The sequence below is a fragment of the Macaca thibetana genome, chromosome 14 (assembly GCF_024542745.1).
Source record: "Macaca thibetana thibetana isolate TM-01 chromosome 14, ASM2454274v1, whole genome shotgun sequence".
In the NCBI taxonomy this organism is placed as follows: Eukaryota; Metazoa; Chordata; class Mammalia; order Primates; family Cercopithecidae; genus Macaca; species Macaca thibetana.
The window spans coordinates 63,138,334-63,160,668 of record NC_065591.1 but is presented as its reverse complement, the minus strand read 5'-3'; the positions used below and the strand labels follow the sequence as shown (position 1 = coordinate 63,160,668).

Here is a 22,335-nt window from a genome sequence, read left to right as displayed (position 1 = left end):
TTTTTTTTGAGACGGAGTCTCGCTCTGTCACCCAGGCTGGAGTGCAGTGGCCGGATCTCAGCTCACTGCAAGCTCCGCCTCCCGGGTTCACGCCGTTCTCCTGACTCAGCCTCCCGAGTAGTTGGGACTACAGGCGCCCGCCACCTTGCCCGGCTAGTTTTTTTTTCTTTCTTTCTTTCTTTTTTCTACAGATTCTTGCTCTATTACCCAGGCTGGAGTGCAGTGGCAATCATAGCTCACTGCAGCCTTGACCTCCTGGGCTCAAGCCATCCTCCTGGCTCAGCCTCCTGAGTAGCAGGGACTACAGGGACACACCACCATACCAAGTTAATGTTTGTATTTTTTTTGTAGAGACAGAGTCTCACTATGTTGCCTAGGCTGGTCTCAAACTCCTGGGCTATAGTGATCCTCCCATCTCAGCCTCCCAAAGTGTTAGGATTTTAGGTGCAAGCCCTAGTACATACCTGGGTTCTTGCAAAGGTCACATTTTTAGAAGGATGAAGCATAGGGGCTATAGAGATGAGGGTCACAGTTTCTGATCCAGGAAGATCCATCAGGTTTCAGAATCTTTTTATTTTGTAGAATATTAAGGCTGCACAGAGTCAATAATCTGGTAGCTGACCAATTTATAGTTGGAGAAACTGAAATTCAGAGCGGAACTGACTTTTCTAGTGTCACATCGTGATCTTGGAGGCAGAGAAGCCACCAGAATGTTCTTCCTGTTGCCTAGGCTGTGGCTTTGGCTCCCAGGTACCATTTATTTGTTATTTTGTTTTAGTTTTGAGATGGAGTCTCACTCTGTCACCAACGCTGGAGTCCAGTGGCGTGATCTCGGCTGTCTGCCTCCCAGGTTCAGGTGATTCTCCTGCCTCAGCCTGCTGAGTAACTGGGGTTACAGGCACGTGCCACCATGCCCAGCTAATTTTTGTATTTTTAGTAGAGATGGGATTTCATCATGTTGGCCAGGCTGTTTTCAAATCACTGACTTCAAGTGATCTGTTGGCCTTGGCCTCCCAAAGTGCTGGGATTACAGGTGTGAGCTATGGTGCCCAGTTATTTATTTTTATTTTTAATTGTGGTTAAAAAATATATAACATACATTTTACCATCTTAATTTTTTTTTTTTTTTTGAGACAGAGTCTTGCTCTGTTGCCCAGGCAGGAGGGCAGTGGCGCGATCTCAGCTCACTGCAAGCTCCACCTGCTGGGTTCACACCATTCTCCTCCCTCAGCCTCCCGAGTAGCTGGGACGACAGGCGCCCACCACCACGCCTGGCTAATTTTTTGTGTTTTTAGTAGAGACGGGGTTTCACCGTGTTAGCCAGGATGGTCTCGATCTCCTGACCTTGTGATCCACCCACATCGGCCTCCCAAAGTGCTGGGATTACAGGCATGAGCCACTGCGCCCAGCTTCATCTTAATCATTTTTTTTTTTTTTTTTGAGACGGAGTCTTGCTCTGTCGCCCAGGCTGGAGTGCAGTGGCACGATCTCGGCTCACTGCAAGCTCCGCCTCCCGGGTTCACGCCATTCTCCTGACTCAGCCTCCCGAGTAGCTGGGACTACAGGCGCCCACAACCGCGCCCGGCTAATTTTTTGTATTTTTAGTAGAGACGGGGTTTCACCGTGGTCTCGATCTCCTGACCTTGTGATCCGCCCGCCTCGGCCTCCCAAAGTGCTGGGATTACAGGCGTGAGCCACCGCGCCCGGCCATCTTAATCATTTTTAAGTGTACAATTTAGTCATGTTAAGTACATTCACATTATTGTGCAGCCAATCTCCAAAACTTTTTTCAACTTGTAAAACTGAAACTATTTCCAGCTCTCCCCTCTCCCCAGTCTCTGGCAACCACTACTCTACTTTCTGTCTCTATGAATTTGGCTGTTTTAGGTACATTCATATAAATGAAATAACAGTATTTATCCTTTTGTGACTGGCTTATTTCACTTAGCTGGCTATCCTCAAGGTTCATCCATGTTGGAGCATTGTCAGGATTTCCTTCTTTCTTAAGGTGGTGTAGTATTTCATTGTACCTATGCACCATATTTTGTTTATCCATTCATCCATCCATGAACACCTAGGTTGCTTTCACCTTGTGGCTGTTGTGAATAATGCTGTTATGAACATGGGTGTATAATTTTCTTTAAGACCCTGCTTTAATTTTTTGGGTGTACACCCAGCATTGAAATTGGTGCATCACAGTAAGTATTTTTAGTTCTTAGACACCATTTTAGCATCACAGGAAATTCGACAGGCTCCAAGAGGTTTAAGATCTTGGTGTAAATTGGTAACAGACCCTGGCTTCCTGCCTGCAAGACCTGTTTGTTGTACCAAATAGATAAGCACCCATAACCCCGAAGAAATCATGTGGTGGTGAAAAGAAATGCTGTAGTCGAGTTTGAAGGAAATTGTGTTAAACATGCTTTACTTTGCTTATTTCTTTCATGTTCTCTTAGGCAAATGAGTGCATAGGCAGGAGAGCTGGCTTAGGTAGAAATGATGAACTGTCAGTCTGAGTGATTAATCTGGGCTGCAGACATGTTTTCTGTGGCCTATATAAGGTTTTATTCTTTTACATGCATTGCTAATATTTTTTTAAAAAGGATATGTCATATGAAAGTCCAGATTTCCATCTTCTCTCTCTCTCTTTTTTTTCTAAATTGAGACAGGGTCTTGCTCGTTGCCCAGGCTGGAGTGCAGTGGTGTGATCATGGCTCACTCCAGCCTTGAGATCCTGGATTTAAGCGATCATCCCACCTCAGCTTCCTCAGTAGCTGGGACCACAGATGCCAGATACCACTCATGGCTAATTAAAAAAATTTTTTTTTGTAGAGATGGGGTCCCACTATGTTTCCCAGGCTGGTCGTGAACTCATGGGCTCAAGTAATCCTCCCACTTTGGCCTCCCAGAGTGCTGGAATTAGAGGTATCAGTCACTGCATCCAGCCCATCTTCTCTTAATGACATTCTAGCAATACTAGGCTCACCTTTCTGCCTGCTCTCCATAATCCCCACCATTCCCTATTACTCCTATCAACGTTTCTTTTCTTTTCTTTTCTCTTCTTTTCTTTTCCTTTTTTTTTTTTTTTTTTGAGATGGAGTCTATACTGTTCCTCAGACTGGAGTGCAGTGGCGTGATCTCGACTCACTGCAAGCTCTGCCTCCCGGGTTCATGCCATTCTCCTGCCTCAGCCTCCCGTATGGCTGGGACTACAGGCGACCGCCACCACGCCCGGCTAATTTTTTTGTATTTTTAGTAGAGACGGGGTTTCACCGTGTTAGCCAGGATGGTTTTGATCTCCTGACCTCGTGATCCACCCGCCTCAGCCTCCCAAAGTGCTGGGATTACAGGTGTGAGCCACCACACCCGGCCTCCTACCTACTTTTCTTAATTGTATTACCTACCTGCCCACTTTGCCATTTGAATTTAAGACCCCTGGCTCAGGGAATAGGTCTAGGAGAACCTAGGTCAGGGTTCAACGGTTCTGGTCAATTTTCCAATATTCCGGTATTGAGTGTTAGTTTTTAGTATCTGAGTGTACAAGTGAATTAACTCATGTCATCCAGCTTTTACAGAGCACTTACTTTGTTCAGGGTCTATGGCTGGGTCCTAGTGTAGCAGAGATGAATGAGGCACAGCCTCTGACCTGAAGAGTGGCAATCACTACCTATTGGGGGAGGGGCAGACAGGTGTATGGTCCAATTTTGGCCACAGACTGATTTTGAAGGGGTGGGCAGAGTAAAAGTTTCTAAGGAGACACATTGAGCTGTATCTGTAAGAATGAGAGAACAGCTACATGAGGAACTTTGGAGCAGGGGAGAGTGTTTCAGGCAGAAGCAACAGCAGATACAAAGGCCGTGAGGTGGCTGAGTTTGACGTGTTTAGGAACTTAATGAAGGCTAGTGTGACAGGAGCTTAATAGAGCCGGGGGAGTGGTAGTAGGTGACGTTAGCTACGTATTTTTATATCAACGGCCTAACCCTTAAGCCAGGCAGCTGTTGGGCAAATCCATGTTCCCAGTCTTCAAAGGGCTTGCTCAGAACAGGTAGCTGGTTTAGCACTGTCAGTCAGAGGAGGGACTGGGCCTAATCCCTTCCCCTGCTTCTGGTGCCAAGGACAGGGTAGGGCACAGAGGTTTCAGTCAAGATCTGCTGACAGCACGCTTGAGAAAAGAACAGGAAGTGCAGGCTTTGTTGAAGGAGGCTCAGGCGTGGCTCTTTCTTCTTTGGCGCACTCACTCTCAAGTCACTGACACCTCCTCCACCAGAGAGGTAGCTGGGAAAATGAGATGCAGGGAGGAATCATTTACGGGCCCCACCGAAAAACCTTAAAGGGCTGGGAGCTTGAGGGGCAGGTAGGAAAACGGGCTGTGAGAGCTAAGGGAGGGCATCACACTTAGCTTGGAGGGGAGGGGAGATGGGGTCAGGAAGGCAGATGGCACCCTTTAGCCCAGACTCAAGGAATGTGTAAGGGAATTTTAGCTAGAGTGGTTTGGACATTTCATTTTGCTTTCTGGCATCATCATGTCCTCTGAAAACACTCGCAGGCCCCAGTGGCCCTAGTGGGCCTCCCCCGGGGCGGGTCTTAGCTTTACTCCCCAACCCTCTGCAAAAGAGCAGGCCCTCCCAGGAGCGCAAGTCCTGTCTGCAGTTCGCCGATGTTTCCACCAGGGGCCGCTGCGCACGGGCGACGAAGCGCGCGGGTTCCTGAGCCGCAGAGAGGCGGAAGTCGATTGGTTGTCAGGCGAGGCGGGAGGGCGGAGCCTGGGAACTGGCAGGGAGTTGGGGGCTGGGAGCTCGCCCCCTGGCCGAGCCGGCCTGGGCTGTTGTCGCCTCAGGCGGCTCCTGGGAGGCTAACGTTGTGTCCTGGGCCTCTGTTTAGACCGCCTCTACAACTGAGGCGAGTGGAGCAGCACCACGGCCCGGAGATCGGGGCAGGGCAGGTGTTGTCGCCGCCGCCGCAGGCCTGAGTTACCTGAGTAACTGCGGGTCAGGGACTCGCCTGCGGGCCGGCAGTTGGCGCTGGAGACTCTGGAGGGGGAAAGGGAAGCTGGGACTTGATCCTTTGCGCGGGAGGGGCGTCCTGGCAAAGACTAGCACGGGTTGGGGGTCCGGGAGAGCCCGCTGGGGGCTGGGGGCTCCGGGGAGCCGTCTTCACCGGTTATTCCGGGATCCAGCCGGGCGCTGGGGCGGGCCCGGGCTTCGCTGGGGGCCGGGCGGCGCGGGGCGGGCCGGCGGGAGAGCACGCCCCCGCTCGCCCCGGGCCCGCCCCGCGCCGCCCGCCCGCCTGGGAGCAGCTGTCCTGGGCCTGGCCGGTGTGCGTCCGCCTGCTGGACCTGGGCACCGCCAGCCGCCTGGGCACGGGACTGGGCGGGGGCGCTGACCTCGGCCTAGGAGGCCCAGGATCCTGGAGACGCCCGCGCCCTCAGGACCCTGCGGGTCGCACGCCCTCCCCAGCTTCTGCTGCTAGCCGCTCTTCGGCAGGGCGAGGTCAGGTGCCCCCTTCTTGCCTCTTTTCTCTGCTCTTCCTCCCCCACTCCTGTGCCCGCGGGGACTCCTGCCGCCCCCTCCCGCAGGGGTGTAGTAAGCTGCGGAGCTGACAGCAGCCCCGCAGCCACTCTGCCCAAAGTCTCCGGAAGCCGCACGAGCTCAGGCCGCCGCAGCCCCGGCGGACCCACTATTGGACCTGAGGAGCCAGCCCTCCTCCCGCACTCAAACTTGGAGCACTTGACCTTTGGCTGTTGGAGGAGGCAGGCCTGCGGGTGGCTGGACAGCTGCGGAGCCGCGAGGGCGTCTTGCCTGGAGACCGTCGGCTGCACTCGCGGGCTCCTGGCTTTGCCTTTGGGATCCCGAGGTGTCCACATCAGACGCATGTTGACTGAGACCTAGAGTCATGGATGTATGCGTCCGTCTTGCCCTGTGGCTCCTCTGGGGACTCCTCCTGCACCAGGGTCAGAGCCTCAGCCATATTCACAGTGAGAAGGCGACAGGAACCAGCTCGGGGGCCAACTCTGAGGAGTCCACTGCAGCAGGTAAGGCCTTGCTGTGGGCTGGACTGGGCTGTAGGCTTTGGCTCAGAACTGAGTGGCCCGAAGTGGGCAAGTTGAAATCTAGGTTTGTACATGTGAGGTTCATGGAGGATCCACACATGGCACTGCCTGTTCCAGGTAGTCCAAGAAGTTCTTTCTGGTCAGTAGTCATGGCAAATGTCTCTATCTTTCCTGAACAACTTTCCTCATCACCCCCTCAGGATTTTTTTTTTTCTTTGACAGTAATAAGAAGCCTTTGGGGCAACTTGACCTTTTAGATCAGCAAGGAAAGACCCCATCTTAGGCCTACTTGTCTGGAAGAATGGCCTGGTGAGATGATAAGTTCATTGCTCCTAGTCAGTTTTAGTACTGAGCAGCATGGGGGAAGTTGGGGCCACTTATGTTGTAAGGGAAAGTTAAGGCTGGGCCAACTCTGTTGCCTGAAAGCCTGGTGTTCAGGTGTACCTATTCCAACAACTGTGGGAACCCTAGTCCCACCCTTCCCTTAGGTAGTCTTGTCTCTTTGCTGTGTGCATTTGAAATATCCAGACAGTTCCTTAGATGGAATCCTATTTACCACTAGGGTGTTAAATGGCCTTTTCTTGACATAGACATGATATAATTCCTGGGACCACTTGTTGCTTATTCTGTTTCTTCTGACTGATGAGGGTGGGAATTCCAGCTACAGTTCCCCTCGCCTCCACCGCGCACCCCCCCCAAGTCTGCTTGCTAGGGAAACCATGCTACTTTTGATCTGTCGTGGTTTTTCCTATGCAGTTGTGAAGGCTTATCAGGCAGCAGGAACCCTGGTATACTTCTGCAGTAGAAAGGAACACTTTTATGTTTTGTTTTGTTTTTTTTTGAGACAGGGTCTTGATCTGTCGTTCAAGCTGTAATGCAGTAGTGTGATCACAGCTCACTACAGTCTCAAACTCCTGGGTTCAGGTCATCCTCCTGTGTCAGCCTCCCAGTAGCTGGGACTAAACACAAGAGCCACTGGACCTGGCTAACTTTTTTTTTCTTTCTATTTTTAATTTTTTGTACAGACAGGGTCTGTCTGTGTTGTGCAGGGATCCCTCCCAAAGTGCTGGGATTACAGATGTGAGCCACTGTAGCCGTCAAGGAACTCTGTTAAAATCCAGTCATTTTACATAAGGCTTAGAAGATCAGTTCTCATTTCTCATTTCTCTCACCGTTTGGCTGTGATCTGCCCAAAGCTGTGACCTGCAGAGTTGGGGAGAGTTTATAGATGAGTTGTTTCTGAGCATACGCAAGTTCAAATGAGGGGATGTCTCAGTGGGCACCTGCTGATACAAGTAAGAAAAGGAAATAATAGGTCATGGTGGCTGGGGAGTTTCATGGATGGATCCAGAAGCTGGCTTTGGTGGTAGACCCTTTATTGGGCAATACCTTTTTAAGTTCCAGATGTTCCAAGGGGGCTAGTTTCCAAATGAGGCCAGGGTTGCCCATATTGTAAGTAGGATACCTGGCTGTTGCTTTCTAGATAGGTTCTTCTTGCCTATTAATCCTGTCTCTCCATAGAGAGTCTCCTTGACCCTTGACACCTGACTCAAAGCTTGGTTCTCTTTGGGCTATGAAGGGAAAGACTAGTGGGCAAATGTAGACTGAACTGTGAAGTAGACCTAATTATCATCTCTTGCTATCCCTGTGACATTCCTATTTATAACTGATAATATGTCTTTTTTCACTCCAAAATGTGAGTGCCTGACATAAAATGAATATTTTTTGGGGAGTGGCTGTTCTATATTTTAGACATAAACTAAAGGGATGAAATTTTGAATTTTAGACATTGGCTTTTAGGAAGGTTGTTTTTGTTGTTGTTGTTGTTTTTGTTGTTGTTGTTTGTTTGTTTTGCTTGAAGTAAAAGACATTCTAGCCTTCCTCAGGACCACCCCATGACTTGAGTTTTTGGAGACAATTCTTCACACAGCATATATTTCAGAGGCCTGGCTATGCTGATTATACCACTTAGACCTACTCTTGCTCAGTTTAGAAACTGGTTTATGTTGTCACAATAATAGTGAATTGCAGGGAGGAAAGTCTCAGAGAGACCTTAGGTGCTGTGAATGTCTAAGGTTTGTGGAAACCTGGAGGTTCCAACACTATTGTTATGGTAGCTTTTCCCCTTGGGTCTGCCTGGGGTTTTGTCTCTGACTCAGAAAGGGACTTATTTTTGCAAAGAGGTGGTTTATATAGACTGGGATCTTCAAAAGAGTTTGGAGAGAAACTTTCTATGCAACTAGGAACTCTTGCATCCTTTCCAGCCTCTCTGTATCCCCAGAACACAGGAGGAGGTTTACTTGCTCTTAAAACTACTACTATTAAAAATCAGATTCAGCATACCCAGTCGATTTGTGTGTTCTCTACAGTTTGTATTTTACAATTACACAGCTGTTTTTCCAACAGTCTCACAATAGCCCTGTTACAGTGCAGGGCAGGTGGTATTGTTCCCACTTTTATGAGTGAAGAAACCTGGTCCTGTGCTTGGTCTTTCTTATAGGCAGATCTTCTGATGCTTAAGTCTTGGATTTCTTCCATCTTCTCAGGTCCTGCCCTGTTAAAGGAGTGCTAGGCAGGGCCAGAGAATGTTGCTTTCCTTCTGACAATTAGGCAGGCCCTAGTGACTCTGTAGCTGAGAGCCAAGAAAAGAGCTGCACTTTTTTTCTGCTCTGGAGAGTGTTTTGCAGGGGCCCAGAGAATTTGATTTTTTATCTTTTGGATGTATATACCCATCTGTCTCTTTTTAGTTAGTTAAAATATTTGATTCTAAGAATGATTTAGTTAAAATGCTTATGGCTTTAGCATGCATACAATAAACACTACGAAAGCCTGATCCTGGAGTGAAGGCAGGTGCTCTGCAAGGAGGATCTCTCACTGGGCCGTGGAGAGGCCATTCCTGTCACCTTCTCGCTCCTTAATACCTGTACACCCAGCCATGCTAAGTCACTTTCTCAGTAAAGATCTCTGCCTGCCTGTGCAACTCTGGGGCTTGCGTTTCTGAAGCTGGCCTAATATAGATGCTTGGAACCACCCTTAGACTCTAGAAAACGATAATGGTTTCTGTAGAATGTGCATGAGGGACCTCAGGTGGAGTCTGGAGTTGTGGCTGCCAGTGTTGGAGGTATCGAGGGCCTCTAATCAGGAACTGTGGTTTGGTTCAGTGTAGCTAGGACAGGACCTTGGAGGATAGGCATCTAGGCAGTGTGCAGAGTGCAGGCTGGCTTCTCAATCAACCTCTGATGGAGTGGCAGGCCAGAACCCTGCCTCCTATCCCCAGCTAGTTGCTGCTGCCTCCAAGGCTATAAATGGCCTGGCCATCTTGGTAGTTATGCTAATTTTAGCTGAGGTTGGCTCCCGGAACTGGGCTAGGGCCAAGAGCAGGTAGGTGGGGCTTGGCTGAAGCTAATACTGGGGCCTGGGGAGAGGGACACACTAAGCCTGGGGTAGCCAGGATATAATCTGCTCCCAGGCCTCAGTTTTGACAGGTTAATTGATTCAGCAAACATTGAACAATGCCAGCTAATATGGTATTTATTAAACGAGTATTAATATTTGAGTGCCTTCTCTGGGCCAGGTAATATGTTCCTGTGGGGATTTAAGGATGAACAAAACAGACATGTTCCTTCCTTCATGGAAGTTACAGTCTTGTTGATGAGACAGATAATAAACACATGAATAAATATATTATCTTGTGGAACGTGGCATGGAAGAAAACATAAAACAGGATGCTATCATGGAGAATGAGAGGGGAACAGAGATTTAGTTAAAGCCTGAACCTAATTGTAGGACAGATTAATACAATAACATCAATGATAATAATAGCACCTAACTTTTTTAGAGCTTGCTACATGTCAGGCACTATTTAAACATTTTGTTTTATTAAATTCTTATTACCATCCTATGTTATGTTATCCCCATTTTATAGGTGAGAAAATTAAATCATAGAGAGGTTAAATAACTTGCCCATGTTTACACAAATAATAAGGAAGCCAGAATTTGAATCCAGGCAGTCTGATTCTTCTCTCTACCTCTACTTTAGCCACTCTCAAAACTTTCTGATAAATACTACAATAGAGGTATTGTATATACATGCAGAAAGCTGTGGGAAGCCCAGAGGAGTAAGTGACTAACCCTGCCTGGGAGAGCTGGGGGAGGCTTTACAGTTTCTTTGTAATTTTTCTCAGATCTTGAGATGAAAAGCAGCTGCCTAATTCAAAGGTTAAGAGATAGAAACATCAGTTAGTTCACCCCACCTATTTTTACATATGAGGAAACTGGCATCCAGATAGGCATTAGAGGTTTCATGGTGGGTTATTAGTAGAACTAGACTAGGAAATTTGAGTCAGGGACCTTAACTTAATCAGTTTTTCAATTTATAAGTCAAAATAATGGGTGCTCACTGCTTGATTTTCACTATGGAAGGAACTTAGGGCTACTGAAGAAGTCAACGTTTTGTAAGGCCACATATATTTAGGGAATATTAAATACAACATAATGTACAGGCTTAATGATGTGCAAAATCAGGCAGTATAGACATTGTAGGCTAAGGGTTAAAAGAGATCTGTGTGGGCTGGGCTAGACTAAGGTGGCTGCAGAGGGCTTCCTGGAAAGGAGGGGTTGGGTGGAGGCAGAAGAGAACAGGAGAGAGTAGTCTGACTTGGGGAGGTTGGAGGAAAGGGGGCATTGTAAATATCTGGTTTTACTGTTTGGTAGCTGGATGATAATTAGGCAGAGTTGCTTCATTGTTGGCCAGCCACCTCACATGAGCGCCCATAGGTAGGAAGATTGCAGTCATGTGTGATCTAGTAGTGGTTCTATTTTTTTTTTGAGACGGAATCTCGCTCTGTTGCCCAGGCTGGAGTGCAGTGGTGCGATCTCTGCTCACTGCAAGCTCTGCCTCCCGGGTTCATGCCATTCTCCTGCCTCAGCCTCCTGAGTAGCTGGGACTACAGGCGCCCGCCACCATGCCCGGCTAATTATTTTGTATTTTTAGTAGAGATGGGGTTTCACCTTGTTAGCCAGGATGGTCTTGATCTCCTGAACTCGTGATCTCCCATCTCAGCCTCCCAAAGTGCTGGGATTATAGGCATGAGCCACCGCGCCTGGCCTCTATTTTTTTACTGTAATTTAGAAGTAATGATGAGTGTAAATAATACTTTGAGATATCTGTAGCAATGTAATGTGATATGAAAACATCTGTTGATTTCTGTTGATGACAAAATCACAGGTATTGCTAATATTATTGTGGTTGGTTGCTCCATATGTAATTGAAGGAAATGCTAACTTTCAGTAAGAGAATATTGAAAACAAAGATGTAATTTCTTTCCCATCCAAATTCACAGGCCTCCTGAATTCTATCTACGGGCCCCTTAGGGATATGGGGCCTTCGTGTTAAGAACAGCTCTTTGGCAAGGAAGTGATGAGATCTTGTTGAGGGGAGTAGTTTCCTAGGTCTCTACAGGACTTGGGTTTCAGCCCCGAGGGGCCCCTCTGGTTTCCTGCTGGGTAGCCTTTGATATACATTGCTGAGTGGCTTCGTGGGCATGCTGTGGTACACTTCCCTTTGTGGGAAATGATTCTTTAGGAAACTCAGCAGGTCTGGTTGCTGTCAGGCTTTTAGGGAGAAAAAAAGAGACCAAACTGGGCCTCCAGAGCTTTGTTGTTGCTGTTGTTGTTACAGTTGATTAAAAAAATCATGAAATACTAAGATATACAACAAAGTATAAATAATAATACATTGAATACTTTCAAATGACTTTGAAAAAAATTGTGGTCTAAAAGCAGGAAATCATCCCAAGACCTTGTCTTATCCTAAATTCCCCCTAAAAAGTAAGACCTGGGATAGGGCCTTGCAGAGAGTTTATTTTGGAGAAGTGACTTCAAGAAATGAGGGATGGGAATTGTGAAGAATGAAACAGGGAATGGACAGGTGCACTATGGAGCTAACACCACTGTGAGCATCTGAGGCTCAGTGCCACTTAGAGACCCTCTGAGAAGCCTTATAGAAAGCTGCTGCCTAATTCAAAGGTTAAGAGATAGAAACATTGCATTCTACAGGTGATAGAGGAGGGGAGTATTCATCCACCACCTCACCTTCACTGGCCAAGGGTTATCCCAGGAGGTGCTACCTCTTCTGTACTCCGGAGTTGCATATGCATCCGAATGACTGAGCAGGTTCCTTTAAGTACTGCATATTGGCCACCACACCCAGCTAATTTTTTGTATTTTTAGTAGAGACAGGGTTTCACTGTGTTAGCCAGGATGGTCTCGATCTCCTGACCTCCTGATCTGTGTGCCTTGGCCTCCCAAAGTGTTAGGATTACAGACGTTAGCCACTGTGCCCAGCCAAGTAGTCCCCTTTTATCTGTGGTTTCAGTTACTTGAGGTCAACTGAGGTCTGGGGGTAAAAAAAGTATATATACATGTATAAGATACATGCTGTTGTCTCGACCTTCCTGGGCTCAGGTGATCCTCCCACCTCAGCCTCCCAAGTAGCTGGGACTGCAGGCATGTGCCACCATGCCCAGCTAATTTTTCTATTTTTTGAAAAGATGAGGTTTCTCCATGTTGCCCAGGTTGGTCTTGAACTGTTGGACTTAAGGGATCTTCCCAGCTTAGATTCCCAAAGTGCTGGGATTACAGGTATTAGCCACTGTGCCCAGCCAAATCTGAAAATATTAAGTGGAAAATTCCAGAAATAATTCATAAGTTTTAAATTGCACACCATTCTGAGTAGCATGATGAAATCTCATGCTGTCCTGCTCCATCCTGCCCAGGACGTGAATCAACCCTTTGTCCAGCATATTCATGTACCATAAGCTACCTGTGCTTTAGTCACTTAGTAGCCATCTTAGGGATCAGATCAACTGTCTTGGTGTCGCAGTGCTTATGTTCAAGTAATCCTTATTTTACTTAATCATGGCCCCAAAGTGCAAGAGTGATTGCTGACATATTGTTATAATTATTCTACTTTATTATTAGTTATTGTTGTTCATATCTTACTGATTTATAAGTTAAACTTTATCATAGGTATGTATGTGTAGGAAAACATAGTAGGTATAGGTTTGGTGCTATCCACTGGGGGTCTTAGCATGTATCCCCTGAGAATAAAGTAGGACTACTGTAGTTTCATTGTCTTACTTCAGCTATACCCAGACAACATGCATAACTCTAGTGCAGCAAACCAGGCTTTTATTCAAGGCTTACTGTAGGCCATGGGGAGACTGTTAATAAAGTCTGGGTGCTAATATTTGACCTTAGCTCCAGCTGTACTCTCTTATTGAGTATATCCACCCTCCCTAACTTCACCTGCAGTCTTGAAATGGCTGAGAAAAGGGCCTGGTCCACTGCATTGGTTACTTATTGGGGTATAACAAATTATGCAAAACAGAGAGGGTTAAAATAATAAACATTATCTCATAGATTCTGTGCATCGGGAGTCTGTATATTGCTTAACTGGGTGCCTCTGGCTCAGAGTCTCTCATGAGATTGCAGTCAAGCTGTTGGCTGGGGCTGAAGACTCTGTTTGGGGGAGAGTATTTGCTTTTAAGCTAATTTACATGGTTGTTGGCAGGCCTTGGTCCCTTGCCATATGGGTCTCTACAGTGGGCTGTACTGGACATGATGATTGGTTTCCCCTAGAACAAGTGGTCCAAGAGAGTGAAAGAGAGAGTGCCTAAAATGGACACCTCCATCTTTTTATCATCTAATCTTGGAATTGATAGGCCATCACTTCTTCTATATTCTGTTCATTAGTAAGTCCAGCCCATCCTCAAGTTGAGGGAATTACATAAGGGCATGAATACTAGGAGGGCAAGGACCACTAGGGGTCATCTTAAAGGATGCCTCTGACATTGCCCAAGGGCCATGCTCTGGGGAACAATCACTTCTAGGTGCTGCGGCCTTTTAGTTTTTCTTTGACTTCCTTTGCTTATGACCTAGAGTCTTGTTGAGTCTTTTTATACTCCCTTTTATATTGTGTCTCTTGGTTCATGCATTACTTCATTGCTTTGATATGACGTATCCTTTTTTCCTTCTCCCTGGACTCCTGGGCTCCAATGTGAAACTAGCTTTTTATCCTAGACTGTAGTCCTGCCTCCCAACCTTTTTTGTTTGATACCTTTTATTTTGGAGCCCATTTTACAGCCACTGACTTTGGAGCCTTTACTACTCCAACTTGGCTTCTGAGAGTTAGATTTGTAGATGGCATTGCATTGGGACTCACAATGACAGACGAAAAACTTTATTCTGACTTTTTAGGCCATTGGTGTTAGGTGCTAGGACTTAAATCCTAGTTTGTGAAAGCTGGAAGGGGTTTTAGAGACCATCTCTCCCAAACTTCTTATTTACATATCAGAAGAACAAACTTCCCCAAGGTTTTGGTAAGCCAGGGCTAGAATATAATTTTCTCTGATTCTCATTCATATGTTGTTCTTACTCTGCTGTGGAGCTGTCTACCCTAATGGAGCCTGTTTGGATTGTTAGGAGGTCTGAGACCTATACAGAGGAGAACCAGGAAGCAGTTCACAGTTTTATATTATGTTCATAGAAATTGGTCTGGGCAGAATTAGGGATATACAAAGTCAAATGTCAAGTGCTGCTTCTTTGCACCTATCCAGCTAGAGAGGTTTTTATATTAGGCACAGAAAAAGAAGCCCAGCAATATCTGTTTTATATGGTGCTTAATATATGCACCCTGTACCACTCTTTTGAGAATATCTGTTCAGAGCAATGAGGAATCTGTTTGCTGGGATGTATAGAATAGGCATCTGAAGGAGATGGGTCAGAGCCTTATGGTGTATGTCTCACCATTGAGCCATTCAGCTGGCTCCATTATGGATTTGGGCCTCCACAGGCAGGGTAAATGTATTAAAAACTTTGTGGGGTTACTGTTGGCCACCTGGAAGGTGCCAATGGGAAGCTCTCTGGGCACTGAGAATTTGACAAGTTTACCTATGTTCACACAACTTGCTAGGGCAGGCGAGACTTGAAGAGGGATGGCTGTGGTCCTGTCATGTTTATCAGAATGGAGTAGATTTCTTTTGTGTGAGAAGTCATGCAAGAAAAATCCGGAAATGAGCCAATAGCACTTACACTTTTGTTTTCTGCTGGGGAGCATGGAATACAGAAGGTGCAGGTTCTAAAATTTCTCTATGGGTGGTGGTTGCTTTCCTGACTCAAGAGTTCCAGCCCCAGACCACTTTGCTCACTCCATCTCCCTCTGCTCCCCTTGCTGCATTCTTGGCCAAGCCAGGCTTTTTTCTTTGTTCTGATCTGCAGAACAAACTTTTATTTATACTGCTTCACTTTTGTTTTCACTTATGTCATTTAACTTTCCTTCAGAATGTCTTTACCTGTCCTTCTTTATTCCTACTTCCAGTCCTCTATTAAGTCTTTCCTGACACTAATACTAGCTGTGAGATACTGCTGACCTCTGAACAAACTCTGGTAGCACTTACTATCTACAGTGCTCTCTGTACACTTCATACCCTGCTTATACCACTTACAACAAGAGGCAACTTGATATGTCTTTTTTTTATTTTTATTTTTTTTGAGACAGATTCTCGCTCTGTCCCCCGGCTGGAGTGCAGTGGCGCAATCTTGGCTCACTGCAACCTTCGCCTCCCGGGTTCAAGTGATTCTCCTGTATCAGCCTCCTGAGTAGCTGGGATTACAGGCGCGTGCCACCACGCCCAGCTAATTTTTGTATTTTTAGTAGAGACAGGGTTTCACCATGTTGATCAGTCTGGTCTTGAACTCCTGACCTCGTAATCCGCCTGCCTCAGCCTCTCAAGATATGTCTTTTATAGTAAGCTAGTACCCAAGAGCACTGGGCATTAGTTTGAGTTCTTGCTGACAGTATGACCCAAGCTCTCAAACGACAGTTTCCTCACTTGAAAAATGGAGTTATCAGCACCATAAGAGAGGGTAAAGAAAGAAAGAAAAGTAAAAATAAATTAAAACTGTGTTTTATTTATTTATTTTTTTGCATATTTCCTTGTCTCTTAAGGGCAAGAGCCATGTCTGGTTTATTGGCTGTAGTACATATCCTCAGTACCTATGAGAGTGCTGGTCAGAGAGTATGTGCCTAATAGAAATTTGTTGAATAAATGAATGAATAACAATGAATTGATCTTTGGATTTAGTAGGTAGGGAGGGAGAGTACCAAGTACTTGACATTAGTTCCTGTAAAACACTTAGACAAGCATGCCCTGGGATTGGGATAGAATTCACATGGTGGGTTTTCTGAGGAGTTCTGTAGGGATTATTTTTCTGCCTGACCTAGTACTTCATCCCTATTTACTAAGCACCTACTGAAGCTGTGCTCAGTGACAGTTATCCATCATACTGAGGGATGGTTTGGCTATTGACTTTAGTTGGCTGTTTTTGTTTGCCACAGCAATGACTACCCTGAGCAGGTGGCTGCAGTAGGAGTGGAGAAGAACTGTGCTTGAAGAGGACATGAGACTGGTAGGCAAGGCCTCTTTGGGTCTTCCTGCTCCCTGTCTTTGGTTCCATGGCCCACATGGGTTTACCTCAGGTCCAATTTGAGGCAGCTGAATGAACAGAATGAACTTTCACTACTTTGCTGAGACTAGCTTGTGGAACGGAGGAGGAAACCTTTCATGGTTCCCACTCCTAGGCTTGTTGTGCAGCAGAGAGATAGGATAGTCCTGTGAAGATTGTTGGCTTTTTAAATGTTATCTCTGATGCTGAGAACTCCAGCCTGAGCAGGCATCGCATCAGCTTTCCTTCAAGACATTGGGGAGGGGCCTCTTGGGAGACGTGATGGAGAAGACAAAAGAATAAGAGCAACTGTGCTGCCAGCACGGCCCAGTGAGGGCTTATCTGACCCTTTCCTCTCTTGGCCATATACACAGAGCTCCTGGCTGCCTTATGTTGATCTCTGGCCTGGGTAATGACCAGAAATCTCACTGGCAGGCAGGCAGGCAGGCAAGCAGGCAGCCTTTCAAATCTCATGTGCCTCTAATTTTCTCATTGTGATTCAGTAGCTCTGCTCCCGTTGGGCCTCTCTGGGTTATCTCAGGCCTCTCAGGAAGCTCTCAGAACTCTCGTCACTACAGTGTATGTTCGAACAAATGTGTCTGTGCTTGCCAAGTTCCCAGAGCTGGCTTCTGAAACATAGCAGCCAGGGGAGATGGGTGGACTTCAGATGTAATACACACACAGGTTAGAAAGCAGTGTGTGTCTGTGTGTGTATTTGTTGCTGGGTGGTCAAATTTGTGGAGGTCTTGTTTCGAGAAACTTTTGCTGACAAGAGCAAAGGTCACTGGAACTCACACTTCATGTCTCGGAAGAGATAAATATGTAATTAAGACAACTGAAATCACTTCAATGGTAAGAATGATGATGACAGTGGCCGGGCATGGTGACTCATGCCTGTAATCCCAGCACTTTGGAGACTTAGTCAGGTCGATCATGAGGTCAAGAGATCGAGACCATCTTGGCTAACACGGTGTAACCCCATCTCTACTAAAAATACAAAAAAAAAAATTAGCCGGGTATAGTAGCGGGCACCTGTAGTCCCAGCTATTCGGGAGGCTGAGGCGGGAGAATGGCGTGAACCAGGGAGGTGGAGCTTGCAGTGAGCCAAGATCATGCCACTGCACTCCAGCCTGGATGATAGAGTGAGACTCTGTCTCAAAAAAAAAAAAAAAAAAAAAAAAAAAAAAAAAAAGATGGTGATAGCTGCTATTTATTTAGCACCTTTGTAGGTGCTTTACATCTGCAAAACAACCCTTAAAGGTGGATATTGCTTTCATTTTACCAATGAAGAAACTGTAACTCTGAGAACTTAAGGTCATTTTCTGAAGGTGGCAGAGCCAGGATTTGAAATTAGCTTTATCTGATCCCGAGACCAAAATTGTTTTTATTTTTGTTTAATAACTTGGTGTGGGGTGGCCGGCGGGGGGAAGAAACAGCTATTTGAGTTTAGAATTTAGGTGGAGATAGGCATTTTGTTTAAAAATTCTACAATTTATAGGACTGTTAAGTGGTGTTAGTTTATTCTATCACCCAAGTGGCCTGGGAAACTAGGATTAGAGGTGGGGTGGGAGATGGAAAGAGAGACTGTATTTTACTTATAAATTCTGAATAGGTAGTAGTTAGCTACAGGGTGGTGTATATTCAGTTTATATTTTCCAAAACTATCACCCTGGTTGAACTGTTCTGAATTTAAGCCTTGGGGTAGGGGCTGTGTCTTTGTAGTTAGTGTTCTTATCTCTTTAGTCAACATTTAGCATGTTTATTATATGTTATAAGACAATCTCTGCCCAATAGAAGGACTCAATATAGTAGGAGAATTAAGATGTATGCTCACATTTTATATTATAATAAGAGCTTCTATTTATTGGGTACCTATTCTTCATTTTTTTTTTTTTTAAGACAGAGTCTCGCTCTGTCGCCCAGGCTAGAGCGCAGTGGCGTGATCTTGGCTCACTGTAAGCTCCGCCTCCCGGGTTCACGCCATTCTCCTGCCTCAGCCTCCCGAGTAGCTGGGCCAGCCACTGCGCCTGGCTAATTTTTTTGTATTTTTAGTAGAGATGGGGTTTCACCATGTTAGCTAGGATGGTCTCGATCTCTTGACCTCATGATCTGCCCGCCTCCACCTCCCGAAGTGTTAGGATTACAGGCGTGAGCCACTGCGCCCGGCCTGAGTACCTATTCTTTATCAGGACTGGGCTAGGTACTTTCACATGCATTATTTTAGTTAATCCTCACATCAGGTCTCTCACTAGCTTATTGTACAAGGCAATCTTGGTTCAGTGCCCTGTGATTGATACTGATAGTCTTGTTGGCAGTTGTGATCTTCTGTGCTGGGGGAGATCAGAGAAGCTTTGTAGAGGAGGTAGCAGCGTAGTGGGTCTTCAGATACTTCACGTAGAAATATAAGGGAATTTGAGGAAAGTATTCTAGTCATAGGAAATGTTATGAGTAAAGGTCTGGAGTGGGAAAAAGTAAAGAGTCTTTGTGGGGCAGTAGTTTAGATTGGCTGGAGAGTGGTAGCTCTTCAGGAGAGTACCATAAAAAGATCAAGGAAAGACCAAGGAGGGCCTAAATTGTCAGGCTACTTGATTCTTTAGGGAATAAATAGTCCTTGCAAGTTTTGACAAGGGGAGAGACATGACCTGAGTTCTGCTTTAGCAAGATTAATCTCGCAGCATATGCACAGTACATTGGTAAAGGTGAGATTGGAGGCAATCAGCCTAGATAGGAGACTTTGCAACTGTTCATGAGCAGAAGAGATCAGGGTCTGCATTGTGGAGGTAAAATCAGTAGGACTTAGAGTTTAAATGTAGGAAGGGAAGGAAAGAAAGAAAAGAGTCAAAGATACACCAGTGTTTTGAGTGTGGGTCATGAAGAGACTGGTGGTGCCATTAACAGAAAATATATTGCAGTCAGAAGGAGGGTCAGTGCTAAGGGATGATGAGTGATGGAGTAGCTGACCTTATTTGAAGTGCTGGGCAAGGGGCTACACCCACAGGACTTCAGGAACCAAATAATTCTTCCTATGCTTATTTCACATTGCTACATTTTACAGATGAGTTTTCTGGGGTCCAAAGAAATGAAATGATTTGCCTAAAGTTATACAGTAACTCCATGGTGGAATCTAAGTCTGAGAACCCACATCTCTTTGCTTTTTAGCTATTAAACTTCCTAACAAAGCTGAGCCTTGACTCTAGGAAAATCAGAGTCTTGGAGACAGACAAACCTGACTTCAATTCCAGATCTTGCCATTTTTCTGTTTGTGAGATCTCAACAAGATTGCTTTTCCTCTCTGAGCCTCATATTCCCTTTTGTCCACATTTGCAAAAAAGGGAATATTAATTTTTACCTCATGGAGGCATTGGAAGTAAAGATGCTTTCTGTAATACTCTTTTTCCTTTTTTTGGGTTTTGTTCTGAGATAGGGTCTCATTGTGTCACCCACACTGGAGTGCAGTGGCACCATCACAGCCCACTGCAGCCTCCACCTCCCGGGCTCAGGTGATCCTCCCATCTAGGCCCAACAAGTAGCTGGTACTACAGGTGTGTACCACCATACCTGGCCAGTTTTTACATTTTTTGTAGAGATGGGGTGGTCTCACCATGTTGCCCAGGCTGATCTGGAACTCCTGAGCTCAAGCATTCCACCCACCTCAGCCTCCCAAAGTGCTGGGATTATAGGCATGAGCCACCGCACCTGGCTACATCTCTGGTTTTCTAGTGGGTTATGGAGTGGCTGACAGAACACTGAGTGACCATATCCTATCAGGTACTCTTTTTTTTTTTTTTGAGATGGAGTCTTGCTCTGTTGCCAGGCTGGAGTGCAGTGGTGCGATCTCGGCTCACTGCAACCTCTGCCTCCTGGGTTCAAATGATTCTCCTGCCTCAGCCTCCCAAGTAGCTGGGATTACAGGCGCCTGCCACCACGCCTGACTAATTTTTGTATTTTTAGTAGAGACGGGGTTTCACCATGTTGGCTAGGATGGTATCTCTTGACTTCGTGATCTGCTCGCTTTGGCCTCCAAAAGTGCTGGGATTACAGGCATGAGCCACCATGCTTGGCCTCCTATCAGCTACTTTGACCAGAGATAAGATGATTAATATCCCTTTCCCCCAGCGTCTTCTGCCAACCTTCATGTGGGCTCAAGGTGGAAGCAAAGTGGTAGCTGAATTTAGGCTATGCTTGGGGGGAACTTCTTCTAGACTAGGGTAAGTCCTGGCTTGGGACAGAGGAACTAGGGTGGACTTGCTGGTTAGAGTGCTTGGAGTCCTTATCTGGTCATCTCTTTGGTTTAGTACTAAGTTCTCCTCAGAGGGGGAGTAAGCTGCTCTAATAGGGGTATTGTTAGGTAGTAGGGCTGTGGTTGTGTCAGCTCTGTGTCACTAGGGCAGGCCTGAAACTAGCTGTTTTGTCCAATATCTAGTCACATACTCTGAGTGAGTAGAGGAGGAATACAAGGTTTTCTAGTTTTAAAAAACAACTGTGTACTATTTTGTAGCTTCTGTCTTAATGCCTTTTCTTTCCATTGTTTTCTTGAAACTTTTTTCATTTTCTTCCCTCTTCCTAGGTTGGTTCTCTTGAGTGTTCACAGCTTTCTTTATGGAAAATCTAGTTTAATAAAAAGACCACAAGACTAAGAATTAGGTAGGCTTAATTTAGCCTGGGATCTGATACTCTTGACTTTTCTGGGCTTAAATTTCTTCATCCCGGGTATTGTGGGGATAACAGAATCTATCTTACAAGGTTGATGTGTGCAGATCTTATGAAATAATGTAATAGGCATTTATTCTTACACAAATTTGAGTGATTTATCATTACTGTATTAGTTTTTCTCCTCTGAATTGTCTGATGATCTATTCTTTGCAATTCTTTGGTTTATCCTCTCTCTTTAGTACTCTGTTCTCCTAGGTTCTCACTCTTCCCTATAATCTTGTTTACTAACTCTCTTTTTTTTGAAACAGAGTCTACCTCTGTCGCCTAGGCTGAAGCGCCTTGGTACGATCTTGGCTCACTGCAACCTCCACCTCCTGGGTTCAAGCGATTGCCGTACCTCAGCCTCCTGAGTAGCTGGGACTATAGGTGTGTGCCACCACGCCCGGCTAAGTTTTGTATTTTTAGTAGAGACGGTTTCACCATGTTGGCCAGGCTGATCTTCAACTCCTGACCTCAGGTGATCTGCCTGCCTCGGCCTCCCAAAGTGCTGGGATTACAGACGTGAGCCACTGCACCCGGCCTTGTTTTCTAACTCTTAATGACAACAGGAAAAGTGTGGCTACACTGGCATTACACCTGGTCCAGTTGCAAGGGAGTGGCACTGAGCTCTTGGGGAAATGTAAAGTTCATTGGCTTTTGAGTAAAGTTCATTGGCTTTTGAGTAAAGTTTCTTTATCTCCCTTTTCTTTTTTTCTTTTTTTTTTTTTTGAGACGGAGTCTTGCTCTGTCGCCCAGGCTGGAGTGCAGTGGCACGATCTTGGCTCACTGCAAGCTCCGCCTCCCAGGTTCATGCCATTCTCCTGCCTCAGCCTCCCGAGTAGCTGGGACTACAGGTGCATGCCACCACACCGGGCTAATTTTTTGTATTTTTAGTAGAGACGGGGTTTCACCGTTTTAGCCAGGAAGGTCTCGATCTCCTGACCTCGTGGTTCTCCCACCTCAGCCTCCCAAAGTGCTAGGATTATAGGCGTGAGCCACCGCACCTGGCTCTTTACCTCCATTTTCATATCTGCCATCTGGTTTACCATTATAGCTCAATTCTTTTGAATATCGAAGTCACTTCCATTTCT

At 46.0% G+C, this 22,335-nt stretch overlaps 2 protein-coding genes across 5 annotated transcripts in view; one reads left to right on the top strand and one right to left on the bottom strand.

Annotated features, from left to right (window-relative positions):
- RHOG (ras homolog family member G) overlaps positions 1–22,335 on the bottom strand; it is a 1,041,648-nt gene that overhangs the window by 26,064 nt on the left and 993,249 nt on the right. The gene's annotated exons all lie outside the window — the stretch shown is intronic.
- STIM1 (stromal interaction molecule 1) overlaps positions 5,866–22,335 on the top strand; it is a 217,224-nt gene continuing 200,754 nt past the window's right edge. For all 4 annotated transcript variants that reach the window (XM_050756139.1, XM_050756140.1, XM_050756137.1 and 1 more), the window contains exon 1: positions 5,866–6,028. In XM_050756139.1, the coding sequence (XP_050612096.1) occupies positions 5,890–6,028 (139 nt within the window). In that variant the 5' untranslated portion in view covers positions 5,866–5,889. The remainder of the gene's footprint in view (positions 6,029–22,335) is intronic.